This window comes from Eleutherodactylus coqui, chromosome 8, assembly GCF_035609145.1.
Source record: "Eleutherodactylus coqui strain aEleCoq1 chromosome 8, aEleCoq1.hap1, whole genome shotgun sequence".
Lineage (NCBI taxonomy): Eukaryota > Metazoa > Chordata > Amphibia > Anura > Eleutherodactylidae > Eleutherodactylus > Eleutherodactylus coqui.
The window spans coordinates 39506704-39531352 of NC_089844.1; the positions used below are offsets into that span (position 1 = coordinate 39506704).

The 24649-nt window shown below is 43.5% G+C and overlaps 1 protein-coding gene across 1 annotated transcript in view; it reads left to right on the forward strand.

Annotated features, from left to right (window-relative positions):
* Positions 1-17226, forward strand: part of SLC4A3 (solute carrier family 4 member 3) — a 34572-nt gene extending 17346 nt beyond the window's left edge. Inside the window, exons 9-19 of the mRNA XM_066575539.1 lie at positions 5917-6145; positions 6790-7014; positions 7179-7327; positions 10458-10652; positions 11022-11204; positions 11291-11380; positions 11804-11970; positions 12354-12604; positions 14386-14555; positions 14651-14824; positions 16670-17226. Of these exons, the coding sequence (XP_066431636.1) occupies positions 5917-6145; positions 6790-7014; positions 7179-7327; positions 10458-10652; positions 11022-11204; positions 11291-11380; positions 11804-11970; positions 12354-12604; positions 14386-14555; positions 14651-14824; positions 16670-16747 (1911 nt within the window). The 3' untranslated portion in view covers positions 16748-17226. The remainder of the gene's footprint in view (positions 1-5916; positions 6146-6789; positions 7015-7178; positions 7328-10457; positions 10653-11021; positions 11205-11290; positions 11381-11803; positions 11971-12353; positions 12605-14385; positions 14556-14650; positions 14825-16669) is intronic.
* The last annotated feature ends 7423 nt before the right edge of the window (positions 17227-24649 follow it).

A 24649-nucleotide genomic window follows, 5' to 3' on the forward strand; every position in this document is an offset into this window, starting at 1 on the left:
TGTGTCCTTATTTTTCTCCTAATGCACCCATGAAAGTCAATGGAAATTAATGGAAAAGCCGCGAAAACGCCGCGAAAAACGTGCGGAAAAATCGCGGGAAACGCGGCGAAAACGCAAACGCCAGTGGGTGGGCGCCCAAGTGTCCCTAGAAGAACTGATGCTGTTGTGAAGGCAAAGAGTGGTCACACCAAATATTGGCACCTTCAGCTGTCCAAGTAGAGCTGATCACTGCTGATCAAAGCTAAATTGACACAGTCCTCCGCTAAATTGTTCTGCCCCTTCATTTTAGCAATCAGTCTCAGAACTCCACTGATCAAAGCTTCTGCCCAAGGTTGCCAACTGTCCATAAGTTCCTAGACAGTCTACAAAAGTCAATGTGTGAAGCAGTTTTAAGACAATGAAGGCAGCGGGAAGGAGGATTTGGGACCGGGTGAAGAGATCACTCACCCAATCACCGCTGTTCTTGTCCCATTTCCCAGCATTAGCCGCTATCCAATCCCAGTATATGTGAACCCTTCTGAAATGCAGCAGGCTCTTGGTATTCACAGTTTATCAGCTTCAGGGAATGGAGGAGCATGGTGACAGTTGGAAAATGGGAATGAAGGAGGACTTGGTCGAAGGAGGGGAGAGTTGGGGGACTGTTATAAGGGTTCTGGGATAGGCAAGAAGATATCAGGTCAGGATAGTCTACAACCCTGCGACTTACCTTCAGGAGATGGGACTTTGCATCATTCTGTTGGTAAAAGTCCCGGAAACGGGTGTCGTATCAGTGTTGATGGAAGGGGTTAGCCAGGGTTGCAACCACATCACAAGTCTTTAACTTGCAGCGAGAACTTTTTCCTCAATACAGCATGTCTATTGGTACAGACCCGGGAGATGTCACAGTGCTCAACTGGTTCGGCACCAGGCTAAGCTCTCGGTGGGGAGACTAAATCAGGACACATACTTCTCCTTTGTCATCTACCCTAACCTACTGCACCCGTCCGCTCACTGCAGCTCTGCCCAGTGTAAGCACCTTCGGGCAGGCCGCTATCTTTTTGCTTCGGCACGTGCCAACAGCAGCCATTGGGATCACAAAATAGCCCCCTTTAGCCAGGCTGACTGAATTATTGCTGCGTCACACAGAGCAAACTCTGTGTGGGCTTTTTACAGCATTGCACCACACAATACCTCTCGCAAGAGAAAATGTGAGCCTACCCTCCTTACTGTCAGTCTGACAACTGAGACCCTTAAAGGGGTTTTCTTGGGATAGGTCATTAATAGTTGATCAGCTGGGTTCTGCCACTTGAGAGATCAGCTGATCAGGCGTCTGATGTCAGCGCTGCTACTCACAAGGGTACGGAGTTGAAGCTGCCACTCCCACTTCTCTGTAGTAGCTGGCGCTTGGAACAGTAAGTGCAGCTCCCATTGATTTTAATGAGATGCCAGCCTGCAGTTACAAGTGCGGGCAACTATACAGGGGGCAGAGTAGCAGCTTCCACTCCGTACTCCAGAGGTGCTGACAGAGGACCCCTGATCAGCTGATTAGCTGGGCTCATGAGCGGTGGACGATCAACTATTGATGTTGTATCCTGAGTATATGTAGCTCATCCATAGTAATTCCCTGTAAAACCTCTTTAGGCCTCATGCCCACGGCCGGGTCGGATTCCAACTGAGAAATCTCGCAGCGGAATCAGACCCGGCTCACGGGGCAGTAACCCCCAGAGACCCCTACTCACCTGTCCAGATCCACCGTGAGTGTCTTGGCCAGTGTGCATGTGCAGTGCAGGGCATAACGTGCCGGCGCTGGGCTGTGGCGTGGATTCTCGTGATATTTCTGCAGTGCTCACTCTGGAAGTGCTGCGGGACAGATGGCTTAAATTGACTGCAATGGAAGCCGTCCGTGCGATTTTCCGCACTAAATAGAGCATGCTGCGATTTTGCCCCGCGAGTGGAAAATCTCACTTGATTTCCACTCCTAGGCAGGGGAGAATCATTTACCACAGCATGTCTATGGATGGACATTGCTGTGGAATTCGCAGTGAGCGTCTGGCCACGAATTCCGCAGCGTCCGTCCATGGGCACTGGGTCTTAAAGAAACAGTAATAAAAAGGAAACCTCAAATCAATATAAGACACAAATATGCAACAACTGGTTCATATTTTGCTACAAAGGTAGCCAACCTGTTACACTGTCATCCGGTTATGTCCAACTATCGCTTTTGGAGGTCTCTTAGAAAACACTGTCATGCAATGATTGGAGAGGTGAGAGGCCAGGGAGATGAGCAGAGCCTGCAGCCGCTCAGGACGGAGCCAGGAGAGGTCAGATGAGATGGTTCTGGAGTGCACTAGAGTTGGTGTGGTCGTGTGGGTGGAACTGGGAAGGAAGAGGAAGGGAGTCGGAGAAGTGAGCTAGGTACGACTATGAGTGTCAACCAGTAGCCTACTATATGATGTCACTAGGACATCAAAAGTTTTATAAAACTATAGTTACCCTTTAATTAGCATGCAAAAAAGTAGTGACGGGTCCCCTTTAACCCTTTCCAATCCACTGTTTGACGTCTAAAGACATTCTGATTGAAGTCTGTACAGCTTCCGATGTCGGAAAACATCCAGCAGGGTATTCTTACGGTATATCTGTTGTCGAGGGCCTCTCCAGCATGTCCAATACCATAGCACTGGCTTTAGCCAGCAGGTGGCGCCATCGTATAATGGCAGAAAGAGAGAACCCCTTAGGAAACCCTGAATCCAAAATTGGATTGCAAAGGGTTAATACTGATCTACTAGTAATTCCGTGCACAGAACTTATTCAAGGCACTTCAAACAATACTCGCCCCAGAAGTAGGAGACACTTGAACGTTTGCTTTATTTCTGTAGCTGCAAAATTACAGGTGAAGAACCCTTGAAATTACAGCACTTATGACCCACAAAGACATATGAGCCGCCATGATGTAGCCTGGCGACATTAATTTCGTATCATTAATTATCTGATTGTGAAGGGTGAGTCGCATGGAGTAGGAAGATCGCACTCAAAACCGTTACGTGGTAAAACTGTACAGGGGCTGTAAGGAGAGCGCTGACGCTAAGTGATTATTACCACCTGCTGGCGCTCAGGGATGTAAATGGGTTAATTACAGTGATTTTAGAAGCAGAGGATATATATCAGCTCGCACGGAAGCGCTAAAGCATAGGCAATTATAAGGAGATTATTAGGCTCGGCTGATGGATGGCATAATAATGGGCTGAGCATGCATGGAACCTGGGCAGTAATGTGATGGTGATGCAGAGCCGGGCTCGCAGCGCTCATCAGACCGCTCTGTCGCGCTTATTAGGATGCATGATTTAGTAGCTACCCTGTGCGGGAAACTCTCAACTTATCGAGGCCGGACTCATACGAATGTAGCTGACAGCATGCAGACCGTGTGATATACGTGCATGGCATGACATTGCATACTGGCTGCGTGCTGCCCATAGCCTTGTACTATGTTGGCATGTATGCATGCTTAATACGTGTCAAGAAAGAACATGCTGCAATTTTTCTTGCACAGGTATTTCGCTCAAGTCGCATGAGCAGCAACATGACCGGTCATGGCATATTGGTATAGCGTATTGCACCCGCAAGACCCACGCACGGAATACGCTGTGCCGGCACGCTGGTGTGAGGCCGGCCTTACTCTGATATATTGTGTTGCGCACGTAGCAGGTTCTGTAATTATGGAAATCGCTGTAATGGAGATTATGTGCTATAGACCCTCTATACGCACCAAGGGGTATTCTGGGCATTTAAGCCTTTTTAGTACCCATGACCTATCCTCCATGTCAGGGATATCAAGCTCATCTTCAACGATGACCACATTAGCCTTATGGTTGCCTTCAAAATGATGACTGTATAGTAAAGGCTAGTTCACACAAGCGTATTTGCAAAGCGTATACACAGGCAATTTTTGCGCGCATTATATGCAGTGAATAGGACCCATTTATTTCACATGAGTGTATTTATTCACGCGGCATGACCTATTTTGTTGCGTATTGTGCACTGCAGTAGATGATTAAATGAATGGGCCAACACAAGCACGCAGTAAGGGCTTAAATACACTGCCATGGGCGCAACTATGCTCACTGTAGATACGCCTGAGTGAGGGAAATTTCTTCTCCCTTGCCGGCTTTTTATATTCCGCGCCAGAGTGCTGGAGTTTGAAAATAATTGCGGAAAGATAAGTGCTGCCCGATCTTCCCCGCACCGAAGTTTTCCTAAAAAATTTTGCCTAAAAACGTGACCATTATGCACCTATGCTTGTGTGACCGAGCCCTAATAGTGACCCCCATAGTAGCCACAGTGGTAATAGTGTCCCTCATAATGACCTCAGTAATCATAGTGATCCCAGTAATAATAGTGCCCCCCATAATTGCCCCAGTAATAATAGTGACCCCCATAGTGGCCACAGTAGTAATAGGGTCCTCCAAAGTAGCTCCAATAGTGCCTCCCATAATGGCCTCAGTATGAATAAATAGCAACCCCAGTAATAATAGTGACCCCCATAATGGCCCCAGTCATAATAGTGACACCCATGGTTGCCCCAGTAGTAATAGGGTCCTCCATAGTGGCTTTAGTAGTAAAAGTGTCCCTATATTGGCTCCAGTAGTAATTAGTGATGCCCATTGTAGTCTCAGTAGTAAATGGCCTCTGGCCGGGCAGCATGCCTACAGGCATTCCAACCTGCAGCTCTGGTCGGTAGTGCAGTCTGACCTCTCCCCTTGGTGTCTGTGCTGTATACCGGACGCTGCACGCAGACACTGGGATTGGGGAAGAAAATAGGTAAGCGATCATAGACTCTGCAAAGGTGGAATGCTGCATGGGTTTGCTGCATAGCTGGTGGGCCACATAAAATGAGGTGGCAGCCTGGATTTGGCCTGTGGGCCTTGTGTTTGACATTTGTGCTCTAGGTCATTAGTAATTGATCGGTGGGTGTCTATCTTTTTGGACCCCTGGCAATCACCGGATCTCAGCCTCGTACTCCAAGCAGTGGGACTGGATGTTCTAATAAACGTATATCTCCAATTGATTTCATTGAGAGCTATAACTTATATACGTTCGGCTCTGACCTCAATGCAGGCGGAGCCATCATCATCTGGTCCGTTGCAAAGAGTGTGTGGGCTGAGATTAGGTGATTTCTGGTGGTCCCAAATGCTGATCCACTGGCAAACAGCTACTGAAAGGGATTGTCAGTTGTAAACTGTTGATAGCTTATCTTCAGGATAGACCATCAATAGTAGATTGGGGATGGGAACTGCTGTCCAGGACCCCCACGATCAGCTGTTCATCGGGTTGGTGCACAGAGTTTTTGTGTGCAAGAAGCAGACAACTCCGTTCTCACAATAGGAACTTAGCCTGCAATACCAAGCCTGGACACTTTCGACCGTTCTAGTGGACATATGGTGGTCATATAATACAACATTTCCTCTGCAGTAGCAGGACTCAGGGCGATCAGGGCTGCATTTTGAAAAGGCTTGTTTCTGACTGGTACAACCCCTTTAATTCCTAAGCTCCTTCTAGTGACGGCTGCAGGCAGACAGTACTAATCAGGGTACTTTGACCCTCACCATTTCTCTCGGCCATTACCGGAATCTTTCATTGTAGCTGTGCTCTACACAATTAAGGGTCTTTGACCATCTGCTGATCATAGCGTGTCCCACCACAAGGACCGACAGTGATCACCTGTCAAACATGGGGAGCTTAATAGGCATTTAATTTCCCCACAGCACTACCAGAGGAGAATCGAAGCATTACACAATTCTCATTGCTATCAATGGTTGTCCATGTAATGCGTGGACGTGCTAGGTCCTCCAGAGTGAGAGACACTTTTGTAGCCACTCTCAGATTACGTGTCAGAGTCTTGCTTAAAGAAATGTCACTGTAACTTTTTTTGTCATGTTCCAGGTTTTTCATGAAGCTGCATACATGGCTGCAGAGAGACAGGACCTCCTGAACGCCATCAATGAGTTCCTAGATTGCAGTATGGTTCTTCCACCATGTGAGGTGCAGGGGAAGGATCTTCTCCGCTCTATTGCTACCTTTCAGAAGGAACTACTGAGGAAGAGGAGGGAGAGGGAACAACGGCGTTCAGCCAGGGAGCACTCAGCGCCTAAAGCAACAGGACAACCGGAAGGTAAGATGTTCATAGCCTTATCAAAGAGTTCATCTCTGATTGGTTGATACAGGATGTGAGGCCCAGATTTTACCCAAAGGAGACAAGATGATTCAGTGTCATAGGCTGATAAGCCAAATTGTCTTCTGCCACCACAACCGCTACAATCATTAAAAGAAACCTCTCTCTCTTAATGAAAGAGATTTTAATATATATTAAAAGAAAGAGATAAAGGCAGAGTAAATATTTAATCTAGTGACTCACTTCATTTTTTTTCTGCATTTGGCCCAGACTGTCCCGGCAGTTTCTCCGGAAGATTTCACTTGTAGTGAAGACATCCTTGACAGGTGTAATAAATATAGAGGGTGCACAATTGCAGTCACACCCACATCCTGGAGCCTTATGGGGTCCAAAAGCCCCTCTGCCACAAGACAAGATACTGGAGTTATAAATGACACATGGTAGTTGAGAGGTCCTTTTGTAGAATTTGCATTGGCTCCAGATGAGACCCCATAATTAGAAAGTGAAATGTTGCAAGTACATTTTTTTTCTACCAAAAAATTGTGCCCCCTCTGACCTGTGGCATGGTGGGACACTAGGCGGTCACCTACCTCTCTTCCTGGCCCTGGTCATACATCATATTCCATTTCATCTTTTCTGCGCAGACACTAATGTAGTGAAGCCGGATGACGACGATGATGATGACAGCGAGCTAGATCCTCTTGAACGCTCTGGATTTCTTTTTGGTGGTCTGATTCGGGACATACGCAGGCGGTATGTACAGTACTGGAGCGACATCAAGGATGGTCTCAACAGTCAGTGTTTTGCCGCTGCGCTGTTTATCTACTTCGCGGCTCTGTCTCCGGCTATCACCTTTGGAGGTCTCTTAGGTAACATTTGGTGATTTATATCTACTTCTAGCGCACATGTTGCTACTTAGTTTTATACTCCAGTCACATTCAAAGCTGCAAGCAAAATTTTTAATCATTATAAACACCCATTATTCCAACAGCATAATAATCAGGCAGGCTATAAACTTTTTCTACATCCTCAGGGGAGAAGACGCAAGGACTGATGGGTGTGTCAGAGCTCATAGTATCAACCTCAGTGCTTGGGGTACTCTTCTCCTTACTCGCTGCACAGCCTTTGCTCATCATTGGGTTTTCGGGCCCACTTCTTGTTTTTGAAGAAGCATTTTTCAAGGTATGAAGGAAATTATTCTTTATAGCATCAATTTCAAGACCTCTGTTTGCTGTCTTTCAATGAGAATTCTCATCGTTTGCTGTCAGTGGATGAATATCTGTCCTGGTTATGTGATTGACACAGGCGCATGGTTTTTTTGCAGTACCAGAGTAAGACCCCTTTAACACGGGATGACCTGTTGGGCGCAGATGCCATGACCGGTTGTCCCAGCAATAATTGTTCATGTGCTTTCACATAGGAACGGTCATCGCTACTGAGTGGTCCGCCCGCCTCCATTCACAATAACTATATAACATTGAGTGGTCCGCCCGCCTCCATTCACAATAACTATATAACATTGAGTGGTCCGCCCGCCTCCATTCACAATAACTATATAACATTGAGTGGTCCGCCCGCCTCCATTCACAATAACTATATAACATTGAGTGGTCCGCCCGCCTCCATTCACAATAACTATATAACATTGAGTGGTCCGCCCGCCTCCATTCACAATAACTATATAACATTGAGTGGTCCGCCCGCCTCCATTCACAATAACTATATAGCATTTCTTTATACAAAGTATAAGCTGAAATCTTTAAAGGGGTTATCCAGTCCCCAAATATTTTTAAAACCTGCTCAGAGTGGTGGAAAATTTTTTTAAAAGTCCCAGTCACTGGATTTCCCACTCCCAGTCCCCTCCTGCTCTCTACTTTCTAATAATGGGACATGGGAACATTGCAGTTAATCACCATCCGCGAAGTAGGCCGATGATTGGCTACAGCAGTCACATGTCCCTGTTTTCAGTGATGTCATTGCTGCAGCAAGAATCAGAGAGCAATGGAGGATCGGGAACTGCTGGAACAGGAGAGGCAGAGGATCAGGTGAGGTGAGGATGATTTTTTTTATGTGTTTCCACCACCCTGAGCCGGTTTCAAAAAATGTTTTGGGCTAGACAGTCCCTTTAAGAGCGGCTTCACACTGGCGTGATATGCAGAGAATAGAACCCATTGATATCAATGACTCCATACACATTTTCTGTCTTTGTGGGCGCATTTCTAGCACACACAAAGAAAAAATAGGACCTGCTCTATTTTTATGTACATTTGCTCACCAGGCGTCTATGGGAAGTGCGCAAATGCACACACAATATGCAAGAAGATGCGTAAAATACTGCATGATTTCGGGAAAAAAAGAACACATCTGGAACTCATTAGCCTAAATAGCCATTTAAATCGGGTAGTTGTGTCCCGTATGCAAAAATACATTGACATATGCGTAAATACATAGCCTAATACATCGCACCAATAGACTGAAGCCGCCCCAAATGTGACATTCCAGCCAAAGAATTGACATATGTAATGTAATGCAAGCCAGAAAAAGGGCCATGTGGCCGGCTACTTGCTGTTCTCCTCAGCCCAGAACTCAGTCTAATGCCCAATGTCCACTGGCGGGTTTGATTTGTGGTATCTGCGCAGGTGATCTGTGCGGAAGATCCACAAATTAAGCCGCCCATAGGGAAACATCTGCGTCTACAAATGAAATAAAGCATGCAGATTTGATTTGCGGACCTTTTGATCCGGAAAACAAATTGCAGCATGCTCCAGTTCAGTGTGGACCCCACACGGACGGCTTCCATTGAACTCAATGGAGGCTATCAGATCCGTGGACCGTCCGCAATTGAATTACGGATGGGCGCAGATTCCACGGGAAAGTAAGAGTTCAATAGTGAGAAAATTGACAATTAGCAGCACTTTATGAATAAGGCAGACCTGTCTTTTTGCTAAGAGCCTCGTGTGGTGCAGAGGGTTGAGGCAGGGATAAAAAATGCAGTGTTAAGCTCTTGCTCATGACGTGAAGGTTATGGGTTCAATCCCCATGTGGTTCAGGTAGCTGACTCAAGGTTGACTCAGCCTCCCAGCTTGTGGGGTGGGGGTAAAAAGATGACTGGGGAAGGCAATGGCAAGCCACCCTGCAAAAACAGTCTTCCGATAAAACGTCACAATTAGAGATGAGCGAGCATACTCGGAAAAGCACTACTCGCTCGAGTAATTTGCTTTATCCGAGTATCGCTGTTCTAGTCCCTGAAGATTCGGGTGCCAGCGGGGAGCTGCAGGGGAGAGCGGCGAGGAACGGAGGGGAGATCTTTCTCTCCCTCTCTCCCGCCCGCTCTCCCCTGCTCCCCGCAGCGATACTCGGATAAAGCAAATTACTCGAGCGAGTAGTGCTTTTCCGAGTACGCTCGCTCATCTCTAGTCACAATGTAACGTCACCCTAGGAGTCAGTCATGACTCGGAGCTTACACCAGGGGACCTTTTTACTGGACATATGTGGAATGAACATATAAATGCTCAAAAACTACAAAAGATTGGTTCGTAAGTGACAGATTACTGGAATCAGTGTATCAGTCTCTCAGTGAGAGCGGCATAAAGTACATGACAGGCTCCCTTCAAAGGGTCGCAAAGGGTATTGTTTCTCCTTAGGGAGAGCACATAAGGCCATGCATGCTCCTCTGGGAAATATGCAAATAGAAGATTGAAACGATACCGCTACATTGCCACCTGTTGGAAGACAGTATTCCTGTAAGTCAGTGTCAAACCTTTCAACAAGACTTGTAACAATGACTGGAAATTATGAGACAAAGCAAAAATCATCTCCTGAAGGAAAAACTAACCATGTACAGACAGCTGTTTCAGAGTGATTGCCCCCCCCCCCCTCCCCATCTTCCCATCTGCATATTTCCCAGAGGAGCAAGGATGACCTTAAAAGTTTCCTCACATCTTCTGGGGTATTCTTCCTGGGAAGAAACAATACCCTTCCTGACCCACATCCATAGGCCCCTCGCTAGCCAAGCTAAAAACCCTGAAACAGTCTGTCTGTATATGGTTATCCTCTATAGAAGACTCTGACTTTGGCTCATAATTCCAAGTCCTTGTTACAAGACTTGTTGAAATGTCTGACTTTGACTTGCAAGAATGCTGCCTTCCAATAGGTGACGATGTAGAGGCATTGTTCCATTTTCTTATTTGCAAGTTCCCTTTAAAGAAACACCAAAATTATTATTTTGTTAGTATTTTGGTGCAGAAGAATACATGTGAAAGTACAGTTGTGTAAAAACCAGGCAGCAGTCATGACTCAATGTTTATGCCAGTTTTGCCAGGTGCAGGACATCGAGTATCTGACCGGCCGGGTATGGATTGGTTTTTGGTTGGTCCTATTTGTCCTGGTGATGGTGGCAGCCGAGGGGAGTTTTCTGGTCCGTTACATCTCTCCATTCACACAAGAGATCTTTGCGTTTCTCATTTCCCTCATCTTCATCAATGAAACTTTTTACAAGTTATATAAGGTGGGACTTCTGTACGACGGTGTCTTTGTCATAATGTCTTAAGTCAGCACATTGCATTACTTAAAGGGGTTTGTAAAAATGATTTTGAAATACATACAGTACTCTACTGGGACATTTGGAATTGGTAGAGTAAGCACCTTATTAAGGAACTCCATTAATTCTCAAGAGCGGGTACAAAGACATTCTCCGTCTGGAGGACCTGACACACTCATATATTTCATGGAAAGTCCATTTATTTTGAAGGAAACTCCATAATGCAAAAAGTGGACAAAGCCCTTTAACTAACTCATAAGGAACAAATAATTATATTACTATATCGTGCAAATCCTAATAGTAATTCATATAGTAAATATCCTTCTTCCTCACTAGGTCTTTGCAGATCATCCACTTCTCAGGACGTACCCATCTGGAGGCTCAGGAAATCGCGGAGCTGCCATTGGTCCTCGTATGCAGCCTAATACGGCTTTACTTTCTCTGATCCTAATGTCAGGAACTTTTCTCATCGCCTTCTTCCTACGCAAGTTCAAGAATAGTCGGTTCTTGGGAGGGAAGGTGGGGAGCAGAAGGCGCATGCTTTAGGGAATGGGGGTGATTTAATTGTCTTTCTCTCATTGCTCTCATTATGTCTCATTTTTCAGGCAAGAAGGGTTATTGGTGATTTTGGGATCCCCATATCTATTCTAGTAATGGTCCTTATTGATTACACCATAACTGATACATACACACAGGTATATTTTCATAAATTGTTATAGGAATAAGAAAAGAAAGTAAATACTATAATACTGCTCATATGTTCGAGAATATAACTACTATAATACTGCCCCCTATGTATAAGAATATACCTGCTATAATACTGCCTCCTATGTATGAGAATATAACTACTATAATACTGCCCCTATGTACAAGAATATAACTACTATAATACTGCCTCCAATGTACAAGAATATAACTACTATAATACCGCCCCCTATGTACAAGAATATAACTACTATAATACTGCCTCCTATGTACAAGAATATAACTACTATAATACTGCCTCCTATGTACAAGAATATTACTACTATAATACTGCCCCTATGTACAAAAAGATAACTACTATAATACTGCTCATTATGTACAACTCAATTTTCAGTTCTACTGTTTTTCTCTAGAAATTGAATGTTCCATCAGGCTTGTCTGTCACCTCACCTGGGAAGCGTGGTTGGTTTGTCCATCCAATGGGGACATCAAGCCCATTTCCGCTCTGGATGATGTTTGCTTCTGCTATTCCAGCGCTCCTGGTTTTCATCCTTATCTTTATGGAGACTCAGATCACCACGTAAGAAAGGCTGATCGAATATGTTACTCAAAAACAGAATCTAAAGGAGACGTCTCGCATAGAAAACCCATTTTAAAATAACCTGTTAAGTAATTCTGAGTTAATAGAGGGGGTTGGCTCTACCTCTGAGACCTCTTCTAGTAGCCACAGCAAAGAGTAGTTACACAGAGGTTTTCTTTCACTGGAGGACTCGACAAATCTATGTATTAAACAGACAGCTCATTTATTGCACTGTTCACCATGAAATACCTCACCTCGCCTGTGGGAGAGCTGCAGAGTAATTGTACACTTTCTGCATTTATTTTCCAATTAAAATTTTGATGTTCCTAATTTATTACTATTATTTTAATAGTGTTTTTCTATGTTCCTGGTCTCTCCACTAGTCTCATTGTCAGTAGGAAGGAACGTCGCCTAAAGAAGGGCAGTGGCTTTCACTTGGATCTCCTTCTCATTGGCTCTCTGAGTGGCCTTTGCGCTGTCTTTGGGCTACCATGGCTAACAGCGACCACAGTGCGCTCTGTCACCCACGTTAATGCGTTAACTTTGATGAGCAAGACTGCGCCAGGAGAGAGACCGCGGATCTCAGAGGTTAAAGAACAGAGAGTAACAGGAGTAATGATCGCTACATTAGTAGGTAAAAGGCCCAATACACAATGCGTACATGTAACCCAGTTCTGGGGATAATGAGTAAACTACGTATATAGCATTTTAAGATTTATATGTAAACTATTTATCATGATCATCTATCTATCTATCTATCTCATATCTATCTATTGCAGAGGTCAGTGATGTCACTGCACAGGAAAATAGTCACAGTGATGTCACAATGCTTAGACAATAAACACTATGACAAAATCTGCACCAGCGATGTCATAGCAAAAGAATAATGCGCACAATGAAATCACTGAACTAGTATAACAAACAGCATTATAGTACAAGGAAAATGCACACAGTGATGGGCAAAATAGGCATAATGAATGCAGTGATGTCACCATACAGAAAGAATGCACACAGTGATGTCAACTTAACAGGATGACACACACAATGATGTCATAGTACAGAGTTGACAAGCAAAGTGATATCACAGTGCAGGGATAAAAGACACTAATAAGGTTGATAGCTAATGTAAACAGTAAAATCACAGAATACGAATAATGCACACAGTTATGTCATAATTAGAGATGAGCGCGTATACTCAATAAGGCACATTACTCGAGCGAGTAGTGCCTTAGCCGAGTATCTCCCCGCTCGTCTCTAAAGATTCGGGGGCCGACGCCGGTAACAGGTGAGTTGCGGCGCATAGCGGGGGGGGGGGGGGGGAATCTCCCCTCCGTTCCTCCCTGCTCTCCCCCGCCGCTCCCGTCCCCCGCGGGCCCCCGAATCTTTATAAACGAGCGGGGAGATAATGTGCCTTAGCAAATATACTCGCTCATCTCTAGTCATAATATACAGAGATAATAAACATTGATATTGCAGTTTAGTGATGTCACAGTACTGAAATAATACCAACAGTGATGTCACAATAAACAGCAGTAATAAAGAGCGATATCCCAGTGCATAAATTAACAAAGTGATGTCACACTACAGAAATAATCAATGTAGCGATGTCACAGTATAGACGTAATACACACGGTGATAAAGCTGTAAAATAATGCTTACAATGATGCCACATTACTTGCAGTTCAGCACCCTCAGGGTGCGGTCACACGAGCATAGGCGTATTTACGTTCGCACGTCCGCAGCGTATAATCGCCAGAAAGAACGTTTTTCGGCAATCACGACCAGAGCTAGAAAGCGTATTATCGTTTGTTCCTACTTTGCAAACTATCTTTTCGGCCATCGAATATGCACTGGCGCGTATTTCGGTCGCGTATGTTCCGTCTTTTTTTCGGGTTGCTGTTTTTACGCGCCGCAAAATCGCCCGTGCGAACGAATACATTGGAAACCAACGCCTCAGATGGTCACGTTTATACGATTGAGCGCATAAACGCGCCGTTTATGCGCTCGTGTGAACGCACCCTCAGGTCCAGCTGTGACTGCAACCTCTTCAACTCCTATAATTATACACTGTATTAATATTATAACCGTTTTCATTTCCATACTATAGTGTTACATGCTTGCAGTACCACCTGCGGCCTCCAGTTGTCACTATTGTATTAACTCTTATAAAAATGTAACTTTTGAAGACATTTCTTGCAGAATCTCTGTAAATTGTCTGCTCTTTGTCTAGAACACTCATTGTCTTTCAATGCACATTGCTTCTTGTACTCTAATGGTTTAACACATCTCCCATAACTTGTATATTTATTATTGCACATATCTACATTTATTGCATTCCCATTTTCTAATAGTACTCATTAAAGCAGCACTATAGTCTGTGAACTAAATTCTCTTTAATCTGCGTCTCTAATGTAGGACTATCGATAGTAATGGGAGAGATGTTACGTCAGATTCCACTTGCTGTTCTTTTTGGGATTTTCTTGTATATGGGGGTGACATCTCTTACTGGAATTCAACTGTTTGAACGGCTTCTTCTTATCCTCATGCATCCCAAACATCATCCGGAACACCCCTATGTGGTGAAGGTGAGTGGGCTGAAGCAAAAATACAGAAGACTCTAGATGGGGAGCTCTCTGCACTTAGTGGATGTCTGAGAGATTTACGGTGTATATACCTTTAGGTGTGCACATGGAGGATGCACCTCTTTACCTGCGTCCAGCTCTCCTGCATTGTGCTGTTGTGGGTAGTGAAGTCATCTCCAGCGTCACTCGCCTTTCCATTCCTCCTCATCCTCACTGTCCCACTGAGGCGGTTCATCCTACCACGCTTTTTCCATGAAAGAGAACTAAAAGCTGTGAGTCACCATTTTTATTAAAAATATATTTAAACTGCTCTCTATGTACAATAATATAACTACTATAATACTGCCCCCTATGTACAAGAATATAACTACTATAATACTGCCCCCTATGTGCAAGAATATAACTACTATAATACTGCCCCCTATGTACAAGAATATAACTACTATAATACTGCCCCCTATGTACAAGAATATAACTACTATAATACTGCCCCCTATGTGCAAGAATATAACTACTATAATACTGCCCCCTATGTACAAGAATATAACTACTATAATACTGCCCCCTATGTACAAGAATATAACTACTATAATACTGCCCCCTATGTGCAAGAATATAACTACTATAATACTGCCCCCTATGTACAAGAATATAACTACTATAATACTGCCTCCTATGTACAAGAATATGAGCACTATAATACTGCCCTCTATGTACAAGAATATAACTACTATAATACTGCCCTCTTAGACAAGAATATAACTACTATAATACTACCTCCTATGTACAAGAATATAAGCACTATAATACTGCCCCCTATGTACAAGAATAGAACTACTATAATACTGCTCCTATATACAAGAATATAACTACTATAATACTGCCCTCTATGTACAAGAATATAACTACTATAATACTGCCTCCTATGTACAAGAATATAACTACTATAATACTGCCCCCTATGTACAAGAATATAACTACTATAATACTGCCCCCTATGTACAAGAATATAATTACTATAGTACTGTCCCCTATGTACAAGAATATAACTACTATAATACTGCCCCCTATGTACAAGAATATAACTACTATAATACTGCCCCCTATGTACAAGAATATAACTACTATAATACTGTCCTCTATGTACAAGAATATAACTACTATAATACTGCTCCTATGTACAAGAATATAACTACTATAATACGGCTCTCTATGTACAAGAATATAACTACTATAATACTGCCCCCAATGTACAAGAATATAACTACTATAATACTGCCCCTATGTACAAGAATATAACTACTATAATACTGCCCCTATGTACAAGAATATAACTACTATAATACTGCCCCCTGTGTACAAGAATATAACTACTATAATACTGCCCCCTATGTACAAGAATATAACTACTATAATACTACCCCTATGTACAAGAATATAACTACTATAATACTGCTCCCTATGTACAAGAATATAACTACTATAATACTGTCTCCTATGTACAAGAATATAACTACTATAATACTGCCCCTTATGTACAAGAATATAACTACTATAATACTGCCCCTTATGTACAAGAATATAACTACTATAATACTGCTCCTATGTACAAGAATATAACAACTATAATACAGCCCCTATGTACAAGAATATAACTACTATAATACTGCCCCCTATGTACAAGAATATAACTACTATAATACTGCCCCCTATGTTCAAGAATATAACTACTATAATACTGCCCCTTATGTACAAGAATATAACTACTATAATACTGCTCCCTATGTACAAGAATATAACTACTGTAATACTGCCCCCTGTGTACAAGAATATAACTACTATAATACTGCCTCCTATGTACAAGAATATAACTACTATAATACTGCTCCCTATGTACAAGAATATAACTACTATAATGCTGCCCCCTATGTACAAGTATATAACTACTATAATACTGCCCCCTATGTACAAGAATATAACAACTATAATACTGCCCCCTATGTACAAGAATATAACTACTTTAATACTGCCCCCTATGGTGAGAAATATAATGAACTTTAGCTAATTTGGATGTTCGTACAGGTATCACATTCTGTCCTGTCTTTTCTCTGTGTTAGCTGGACTCTGAAGATGTCGAACCAAACTTTGATGAAGATGGCCAAGATGAATATAATGAACTTCATATGCCTGTCTGAGAATTACCCACCATCATGTGTTCTTTCTGGTGCCACTCTGCCCTTCATCTGTCTACTTTGATGATGATACTTTCCAATCTTTTTAGGGTCCCATCCTCTATTAGATGGTAAACTCCTATATCAGTCATAGACTTAAATGGGTGATTGGACATTCCAGAAAACAAGGGATCTTGTGTTTGAACAGTCACTCTGAAACATGCACCAAGCAGCACTACCATATTGAAGGTTCTGCCACCAAATGATCAAATGGAAAGAATTGCCTTAAAATTGTCTGATGGCATCCATCTCCAAGAATCATCCAGGGTAGGCTTTGAGCTACATAATGTCTATGCCGGGATTTAAAAGATCCCTTTCCCAGAAAACTCCATAAGAATAGTGCCCCTGGTGGACAGTTTGTAAAATGCACTCTTAGATTACTATTACCTTAACCAAATTAATATATTGTCCACCATCCATTTTTACAATAAATTTCTTTTCATACTAGCATGCTTCTATATCTTACTGTGGTCTCATTTTATTTATATATACATATATATATAAGTCAAGGTCAAACACTGGATTGGAAAGAGGTTCATTTTTGGTGAAGATTCCCTTTAAATATGCTAATGCATGCTTTGTAATTCCTTTGTGAACTGTCTCTTTAACAATCTGCAGAAGAGATAATTACAAGATTCTCACTTGATGTTAAGATCAGCCACCGGGGGGGGGGGGGGGGGGGGGGGGGGGTTCATCAAGATGTGGCTGAGAGGCTCTTCACTTGTTTTGCTGCAGATGTGCTGCTCACATCATCTGCATTTACATATGACAGATACTACCATCTACTTCAAAGCAAATAACATTAAATACAGACCAACCAACTCCACTGGTTTACCTTGAAGTCACTTTCTTTTTGCATTTCATCACCTTTTTCAATCCCAATCCCTGATTATATATGTTTAGCTGATCACCTCCGCCAATTTGATGCTGATGCTCTAATCCAGTGTTTCCCAAACTCCAGTCCTCATGGACCCCCACAGGTCATGTTTTTGGTATATCCAGAAAACATGAACTGTGGGGGTTCATGAGGACTGGAGTTTGGGAAACATTGCTCTAACCTTAGGATAGGCCATCAATATTTATGTCCTGGGTAACCCATCTAAGTGCGGTAAGGTGGCTTTATTTGTGGTTGGTAGTATGGTCTTAAGGTGTTCCTGAGTTTTCAAAAACAAATTTTCAAAATCAGTCCAGGTCCTCATTGGCAGCTGATTTGCTCCTCTTTGCACCTGTTTTGAGCTATATCAATTTAGTTTTTCATGTAGATATTCCTATTTTTCTGTTGCGCTGCTGCTTGCAGTCCACTTGCAGTCACTGTCACCGTCCCCTACCCGGGGCGTCTAGAGGGCGTCCTCCTCTATCAGACTTGTGACGGGCCCAGCTTGGACATACACGGATCTCAAGCTTCTAGTACCTGATGCTGCCTTTGGCAGCCAACTTCCCCGTGAGTGTGGCAGGAATTAATGCTTTTATCTTACTTCCTGCAGGTATTTTCTCTCCTTTCAGGTATCAGAATGCTTGTCTACAGCCCTCTACAGGGCATTCTGTTTACTACCCTTCTACAATATATATATATATATATATATATATATATATATTGTAGTAGTGCAGTATTAGAGCCCTGTGTGGCACAGAGTGTTAAGGCAGCAGAAATGCAGTCCTAAATGCAGCAGTAATGTAGTCTCGCTCACGACCTGAAGGTATTCAATCCAAACTTGGTTCAGGTAACTGGATCAAGGTTGACTAAAACTTCCAACCTTCTGAGGTTGGTAAATTGTGACTGGGGAAGGCAAAGGCAAACCACCCTGCAAAAACAGTCTGCCAAGAAAGTCATGACTCAGTGCTTGCATCAGGGGACTTTACCTTTAGTGCAGTATTCAGAAGGGCCTGCAGAGGGTGCTAGACAAGTATTCTACCTGAAGTAAGGGTTACCACCCTGTGGCAGGAGGAGATACAAAAGAGCCACTTCCTGCCAGACTCAAGAGAGAAGTGATAGTTCAGTGGAACTGAATGCCTGAGCTCCTTTGGGACCCCTGCCCGGTCAGACCAACCTGGGCGAAGTTGGTGACCAACCATAGTGGGTTGTAAACCCAGGATTGTTTATGGATTTGTTGCTGTTTGCTGTGGAAAAAATGCTGGCGGGCATAATTTTTTAAAAGAAATTCAAGTCTCCTGGAGCCTGCTTACACGTGAGATGTGCCATTTCCCAGATGGAGAGTCCTCAGGCAAGAAACCTTGTTGCCACATATGGTGTTTGGATCCGGGCACAAATGGAATGGCACAAAAAGCTGCAAGTACAGTGCAAAGTGGATGTGCGATTCTTTTGAGCAGAGCCAGGAGGCTGAAAACTCCAGTTGCTGGAAAGCAACGACATCTACAGACTGAGTTTAAAGGGCCAGGGGGCCGAAAAAAAAACTCTGGTTGCTGTGACAGTGACAAAAGTCTGCAGGTTGAGTTAAAGGGTCAAGATGCAAAGGCTACTGATAAAGGAGCAGACAGAGATAGAATTGAAAGGTGAGAAAAATATAAGGCATATCTTTCAAAAGCCCATGAAGAGATACAGGACCTCAGATATGATTGCACAGTATGTCTTGAGGCAAAATCTGCGCAGTGAGAACAGGACTGTAAGAAAATGAAAATGAAAACCCAAGAGTTAGAGATAACGTGTTGTCAGTTGGAAAGAGCTTCTACAGGTGCATGTAATCAAACTACAGGTTTGTAGAATCAAGTTGCAGAGTTGCAAATGCGGTTGTGAATAGGAGTTGCAGATAACTGAGCTTAAAGAAAAGCTGAAAATAGAGAGAGCTGTTTGTAGCCAGGCAAAGAAGCAAGCAAAAGTCTTGAAAGATTTACTGGATTACAAGGTAAACCAGAAACACTGGTGGCCCAGCTACAGATGAGCGTGGATGACGTAGCTGAAGAATATGAAGCTCAATTCCAGGAGCTTAAACAGAACCATGCTCTAGTTGTGGGGAAACTGTCCAATGACTGGAGCAAACTGAAAGGGTGAAATAAACTTTTGAAAGTGAGTGTATTGGACTGACACAGAAGATGAAGGTATCTGAGAAGATTAACACACTGCAGGTGGAGCTGGAAGCTCCGATTGAAGAGTCCTAGAAGCTGGTGCAAGAAGAGATGCATCAGATGCTTCACCTTCGTGCACACCTGAAGAGAATGGAAGGCAAGAGAAATGTGTTCCTCAAGCAGTTAGAGGAAGATACAGAAACTAAGAAAAACCCGTCAAAGCAGATTTCAACACTTGAGGCTCAGGTGTCAGATCTGAAAAATAAAATGGAGAAGAAAACTGCATTGTTGAATTTTGTTGAAGAGCTGCAAAGAGAATTACAAAGAGAGTTAGATGCTACAAGGCAACAGTGTGAAGAAAAAGCAGCTGCCTATGATAAACATGAGAAGCTTAAAACAAGTCTTCAACAGGAATTAGAAGATGTTACTGTGGAGCTTGGTCGTGAACGGCAGCTTGGTGAGGTCTGCAAGATATGCCAGTGAACGTGAGCGTGCTGAAGAAAAGGCTCATGAGAAAGAAGTGCTAATCTTTACACGCACTCTGAAAGTGACATTGGAGGAAAAGGCACTGGTTCAAAAGTTCGCAAAGAAGTTAAGTGCAAAGATAAAACTCTGGGAAACAAATAGTTGGGTTGCTGGCAGGAAGGTTCAAAGACTAGAGAAGTCTAGGACCCAGTTCAGACAGCAAGTAAAAGAACAGAGCTTGTTGAAAAAATGTAAAAGTGAGATTAAAACTAGCAAAGTCATTGAGAAGATGAGGGCTAAGAGACCAAAGTGAAGCAACAGTTAGTCCAACTGAAAGTAGTGGAAGATGCCTATTGTAAGGATGCTGGTTCCAAGAACCAATTCAACTGTGAATTGAAAGCTACCAAGGAAAAGTTAGATTCAGAGATAACAGAACCAAAGCAGAGAATGAAGAAACTGGGGTCAGATTTGACAAGTGGTCATAAAGAAAGGAAATTAAGATACAAAGCATATGAGAATACAGTGGGAAGCCCGAGCCACCGCTTCAAGAAGCACTGACTGCAAAAGAAACAATGGCACAGCTCAATGAATAGAGACCCTGGGAGAAACTAAGGCCCCGTTATGAGTAGACATAGAGGCATCCAGAATAACCCCTAATACATTTCCAAACCTGCAAAGACGCAGGATAACACATTGCTGGTCAGTAAGCACCACTCCAGTAAGATAGAAGCCTGTTCCTAACCTAACAGGGAGGCGAAAGGTCCATGCCTGAAAGCGGAGTAATTTTTCTGATAAGGATAGCCCCACTGTCTTTTTCCTGGGCCTTGACTATCCCTATAGGAACCCCTAGAGAGATGAACCGACACCGCAAAGCAAAATAATACAGATAAAAATACAACTGATAGGATACCACAGCACTTATCTGAATATGGAACAATTTACCCAACATAGAGGAACACAAAACTCCAACCTCTCCTCTATGGAACTGAATAAGCAGGGAGGAGTAAAGGGAGGGGTAAGAATATAAAGCTCTCCACGCCTGCTGATAGGAAGAGCAACTAGAGAGCCACACCCCCAATGCTGTCCCGGAATGACCAATAGTCAGCATGCACCCATGCAGCATAGAGTGACAACAACCAGCAATCTCTGCACAATGTTCATTAACCCTTGTCCTGCATAACAAGGCGACAGGTCTGAGCCTGCGTTAAGGTCACCATGCCACGACGCTGCCGCGACAGTACCTCTCCTCTGAGGATGTGCCTCTGCACCTTTAGGTCCTGGTTTATCAGGATTCCATTTATGAAAACTTTTAACTAAACGGTCTGCGTTGACCTCAGCCTCTGGAACCCACATCCTCTCCTCAGGCATACCCCTGCCAATGCACCAGATACTACAGCGAGTTCCTGACTCGACAAGAGTCAATGATGAGGCTGACCTCAAGATTTCCGTTCACCAACACTGATGAAGGAGGTGATGACCCAAGTCTGGGGTTCACCACCTTCTTAAATAAAGATTTGTGGCACACATCGGTGATCTTTAGGGATCTGGGAATCTCAAATCTGAAGGACACTGGGTTAATGCTCTCAGTAATCTTAAAAGGATCAATAAGTCATGGACCCAGCTTAAAAGATGGTTGCTTAAGCTTGATTACCAATAATCAGCATGCACCCATACAGCATAGAGAAACAGCAACCAGCAATCTCTGCACAATGTGCATTAACTGTTGTCCTGCATAACAAGTATACAGGTCTGAGCCTGCGTCAAGGCAACCATGCCATGATGCTGTCGCGACCGACAAGCCACTGTTGTATAACCATCTTTAAAGGCAGTCACCAGGTCTTCTTAATGGAGACATCTATAAAAATCCTACACCGTACCTGTTTAGTACCTGTGAGAATTAATATATTTTATCCATCCGCCTGACCATTATGTTTAAGGGAATGTTTGGAGATTGCATATTTAGTGGACATGTCCGGAGGTATCCAGTCTTTGGTCACAGGTTCATAGTCTATTGTATAGGTTATTTATAGACCCATTCCAAAAATCTCCAGTGATGTTCTTACTGGGAGACAGCCCGTCTAAGGTTAAACACCAAGCTCACAAACTCATACAGACCATCTGTATGGCGACCAGAATCCGCCTGTATCACACCCATATGAAACCTAAATGCGTCCATGCCCACCCGTATCACATCTTTTGTCCAAGCTAGTGATGATATAACAGGGTACTAGAGCCTCCATGCCGCCTGTATCACACTTTGTATCCAAGCTAGAGGTGGTGCAACAGGGTACTAGAGCCTCCATGTCTGCCTGTATCACATCTTGTATCCAAGCTAGTGGTGGTACAACAGGGTACTAGAGCCTCCATGCCCGCCTGTATCACATCTTGTATCTAAGCTAGCTGCGGTAGAACAGGGTACTAGAGCCTCCATGCCCGTCCGTATGACATCTTGTATCCAAGCTAGAGGCAGTGCAACAGGGTACTGGAACCTCCATTCCCACCTGTATCACATCTTGTATCCAAACTAGCTGCAGTACAACGGGGCACTAGAGCCTCCATGCCAGCCTGTATCACATCTTGTATACAGGCTAGGGGCGGTACAACATGGTACTAGAGACTCCATATCAGCCAATATCACATCTTGTATCCAAGCTAGGGGCGGTACAACAGGGTACTAGAGCCTCCCTTTAAGGGGTCAGTTTTCCCCAATGAATGATCTATTTGCTCTGATATTGTAATCCCTTATATTAACATTATATATGTAAATAAACTTAAAGTGTTAACAGGCTTTAATATGGTGTAATTTTTGGAATTGGGGTGTGCAAACTTATGAAACGACCTTGCTGGCTAGGCTTATTTGATAAGAATGGTCCAGTTTCTTTCTTCCCTTGCTGAGACTTAAAATAACTGCGCCTCGTGACCTCATCCTCTGAGCATTGGCAGCGCGCCAGGGCAGGATTGCAGCTCACACGTAACCAGTCTGAGAAAATGAATGAATCTGTTCTAATTGAACCTAATGAGCCGAGAATATTTCTGCAAATCCAACATAAAGACAGCAGATCAAAAGCAAGAAGAAAACGAGATAATGCATTAGTGCTGATGGAATCTTCAAAGTCCACTTATTTCTTCCTGTAAAGCTTAAGCATCAGAGGAAACATTGACTTTTCCTTGTTCAGGGACAAACTTGAAATGACAATTATGAGGTTCAGACTCCACATGTCACAGTTTAGCTACTTTTTTTTCCAAAAATTGCAATAAAACCACTATAGCATGGCTATTTGTGGACTTGCCCTTAGGACAGGGGTGTCAAACTTGTTTTTGCAGAGGACCACATTAGCCTTCTGTTTGCCTTCAAAGGGCCAATTGTAATTCTATAATAATGGCTCATTCACATGAGCATTTTTGCGCAGCTTATTATGTCCATAAGTTTTGTGCACGCAATACACAGTGATTAGAACCTGCTGATTTCAATCAGTTCGTTTACATAAGTGTATGTTTTTCACGCGATTTGCAATTTTTCACGCAATGTGGAATGACCTATTTTGGTGCGTTCAATGTACCACAATAGGCCATTGAAGTGAATGGGCAAGGGCAGATGAGCAGTGAATCATTTAAACGAGTCTGCTTGCGTCCTCTTTTGTGTGCACAAATAAGTATTGTATTTGCCCGCATAAAAGCACGCCAGAGCGACCAAGAAACAATTTTTAGTCGTATTTACACGACCGAAATGCGGTTATGCCTGTGTGGACGAGCACTAAGAGTGTCCTTCCCATAGTGGCCGCAGCAGTCATAGTGACTCCCATGGTGGCCCAGGTAGTAATAGTGACTCCCATAGTGGCTATAGTAGTAATAGTGACTCCCATAGTGGCTACAGTAGTAATAGTGACTCCCATAGTGGCCCCAGTAGAAATAGTGACTCCCATAGTGGCCCCAGTAGAAATAGTGACCCCCATAGTAGTCCCAGTAGTAATAGTAACCCCCATAGTAGTCCCAGTACTAATAGTGACTCCCATAGTAGTCCCAGCAGTAATAGTGACTCCCATAGTAGTCCAAGTAGTAATAGTGACTTCCATAGTGGCCCCAGTAGAAATAGTGACAACCATAGTAGTCCCAGTAGTAATAGTGACTCCCATAGTGGCCTCAGTAGAAATAGTGACACCCATAGTAGTCCCAGTAGTAACAGTGACTCCCATAGTGCCTGCAGTAGAAATAGTGACACTCAAAGTAGTCCCAGTAGAAATAGTGAATCCCAAAGTGTCCCCAGTAGTGATAGTGACTCCCATTGTAGTCCCAGTAGTAATAGTGACTCCCATAGTGACCCCAGTAGAAATAGTGACTCCCATAGTGGCCCCAGTAGAAATAGTGACTCCCATAGTAGTC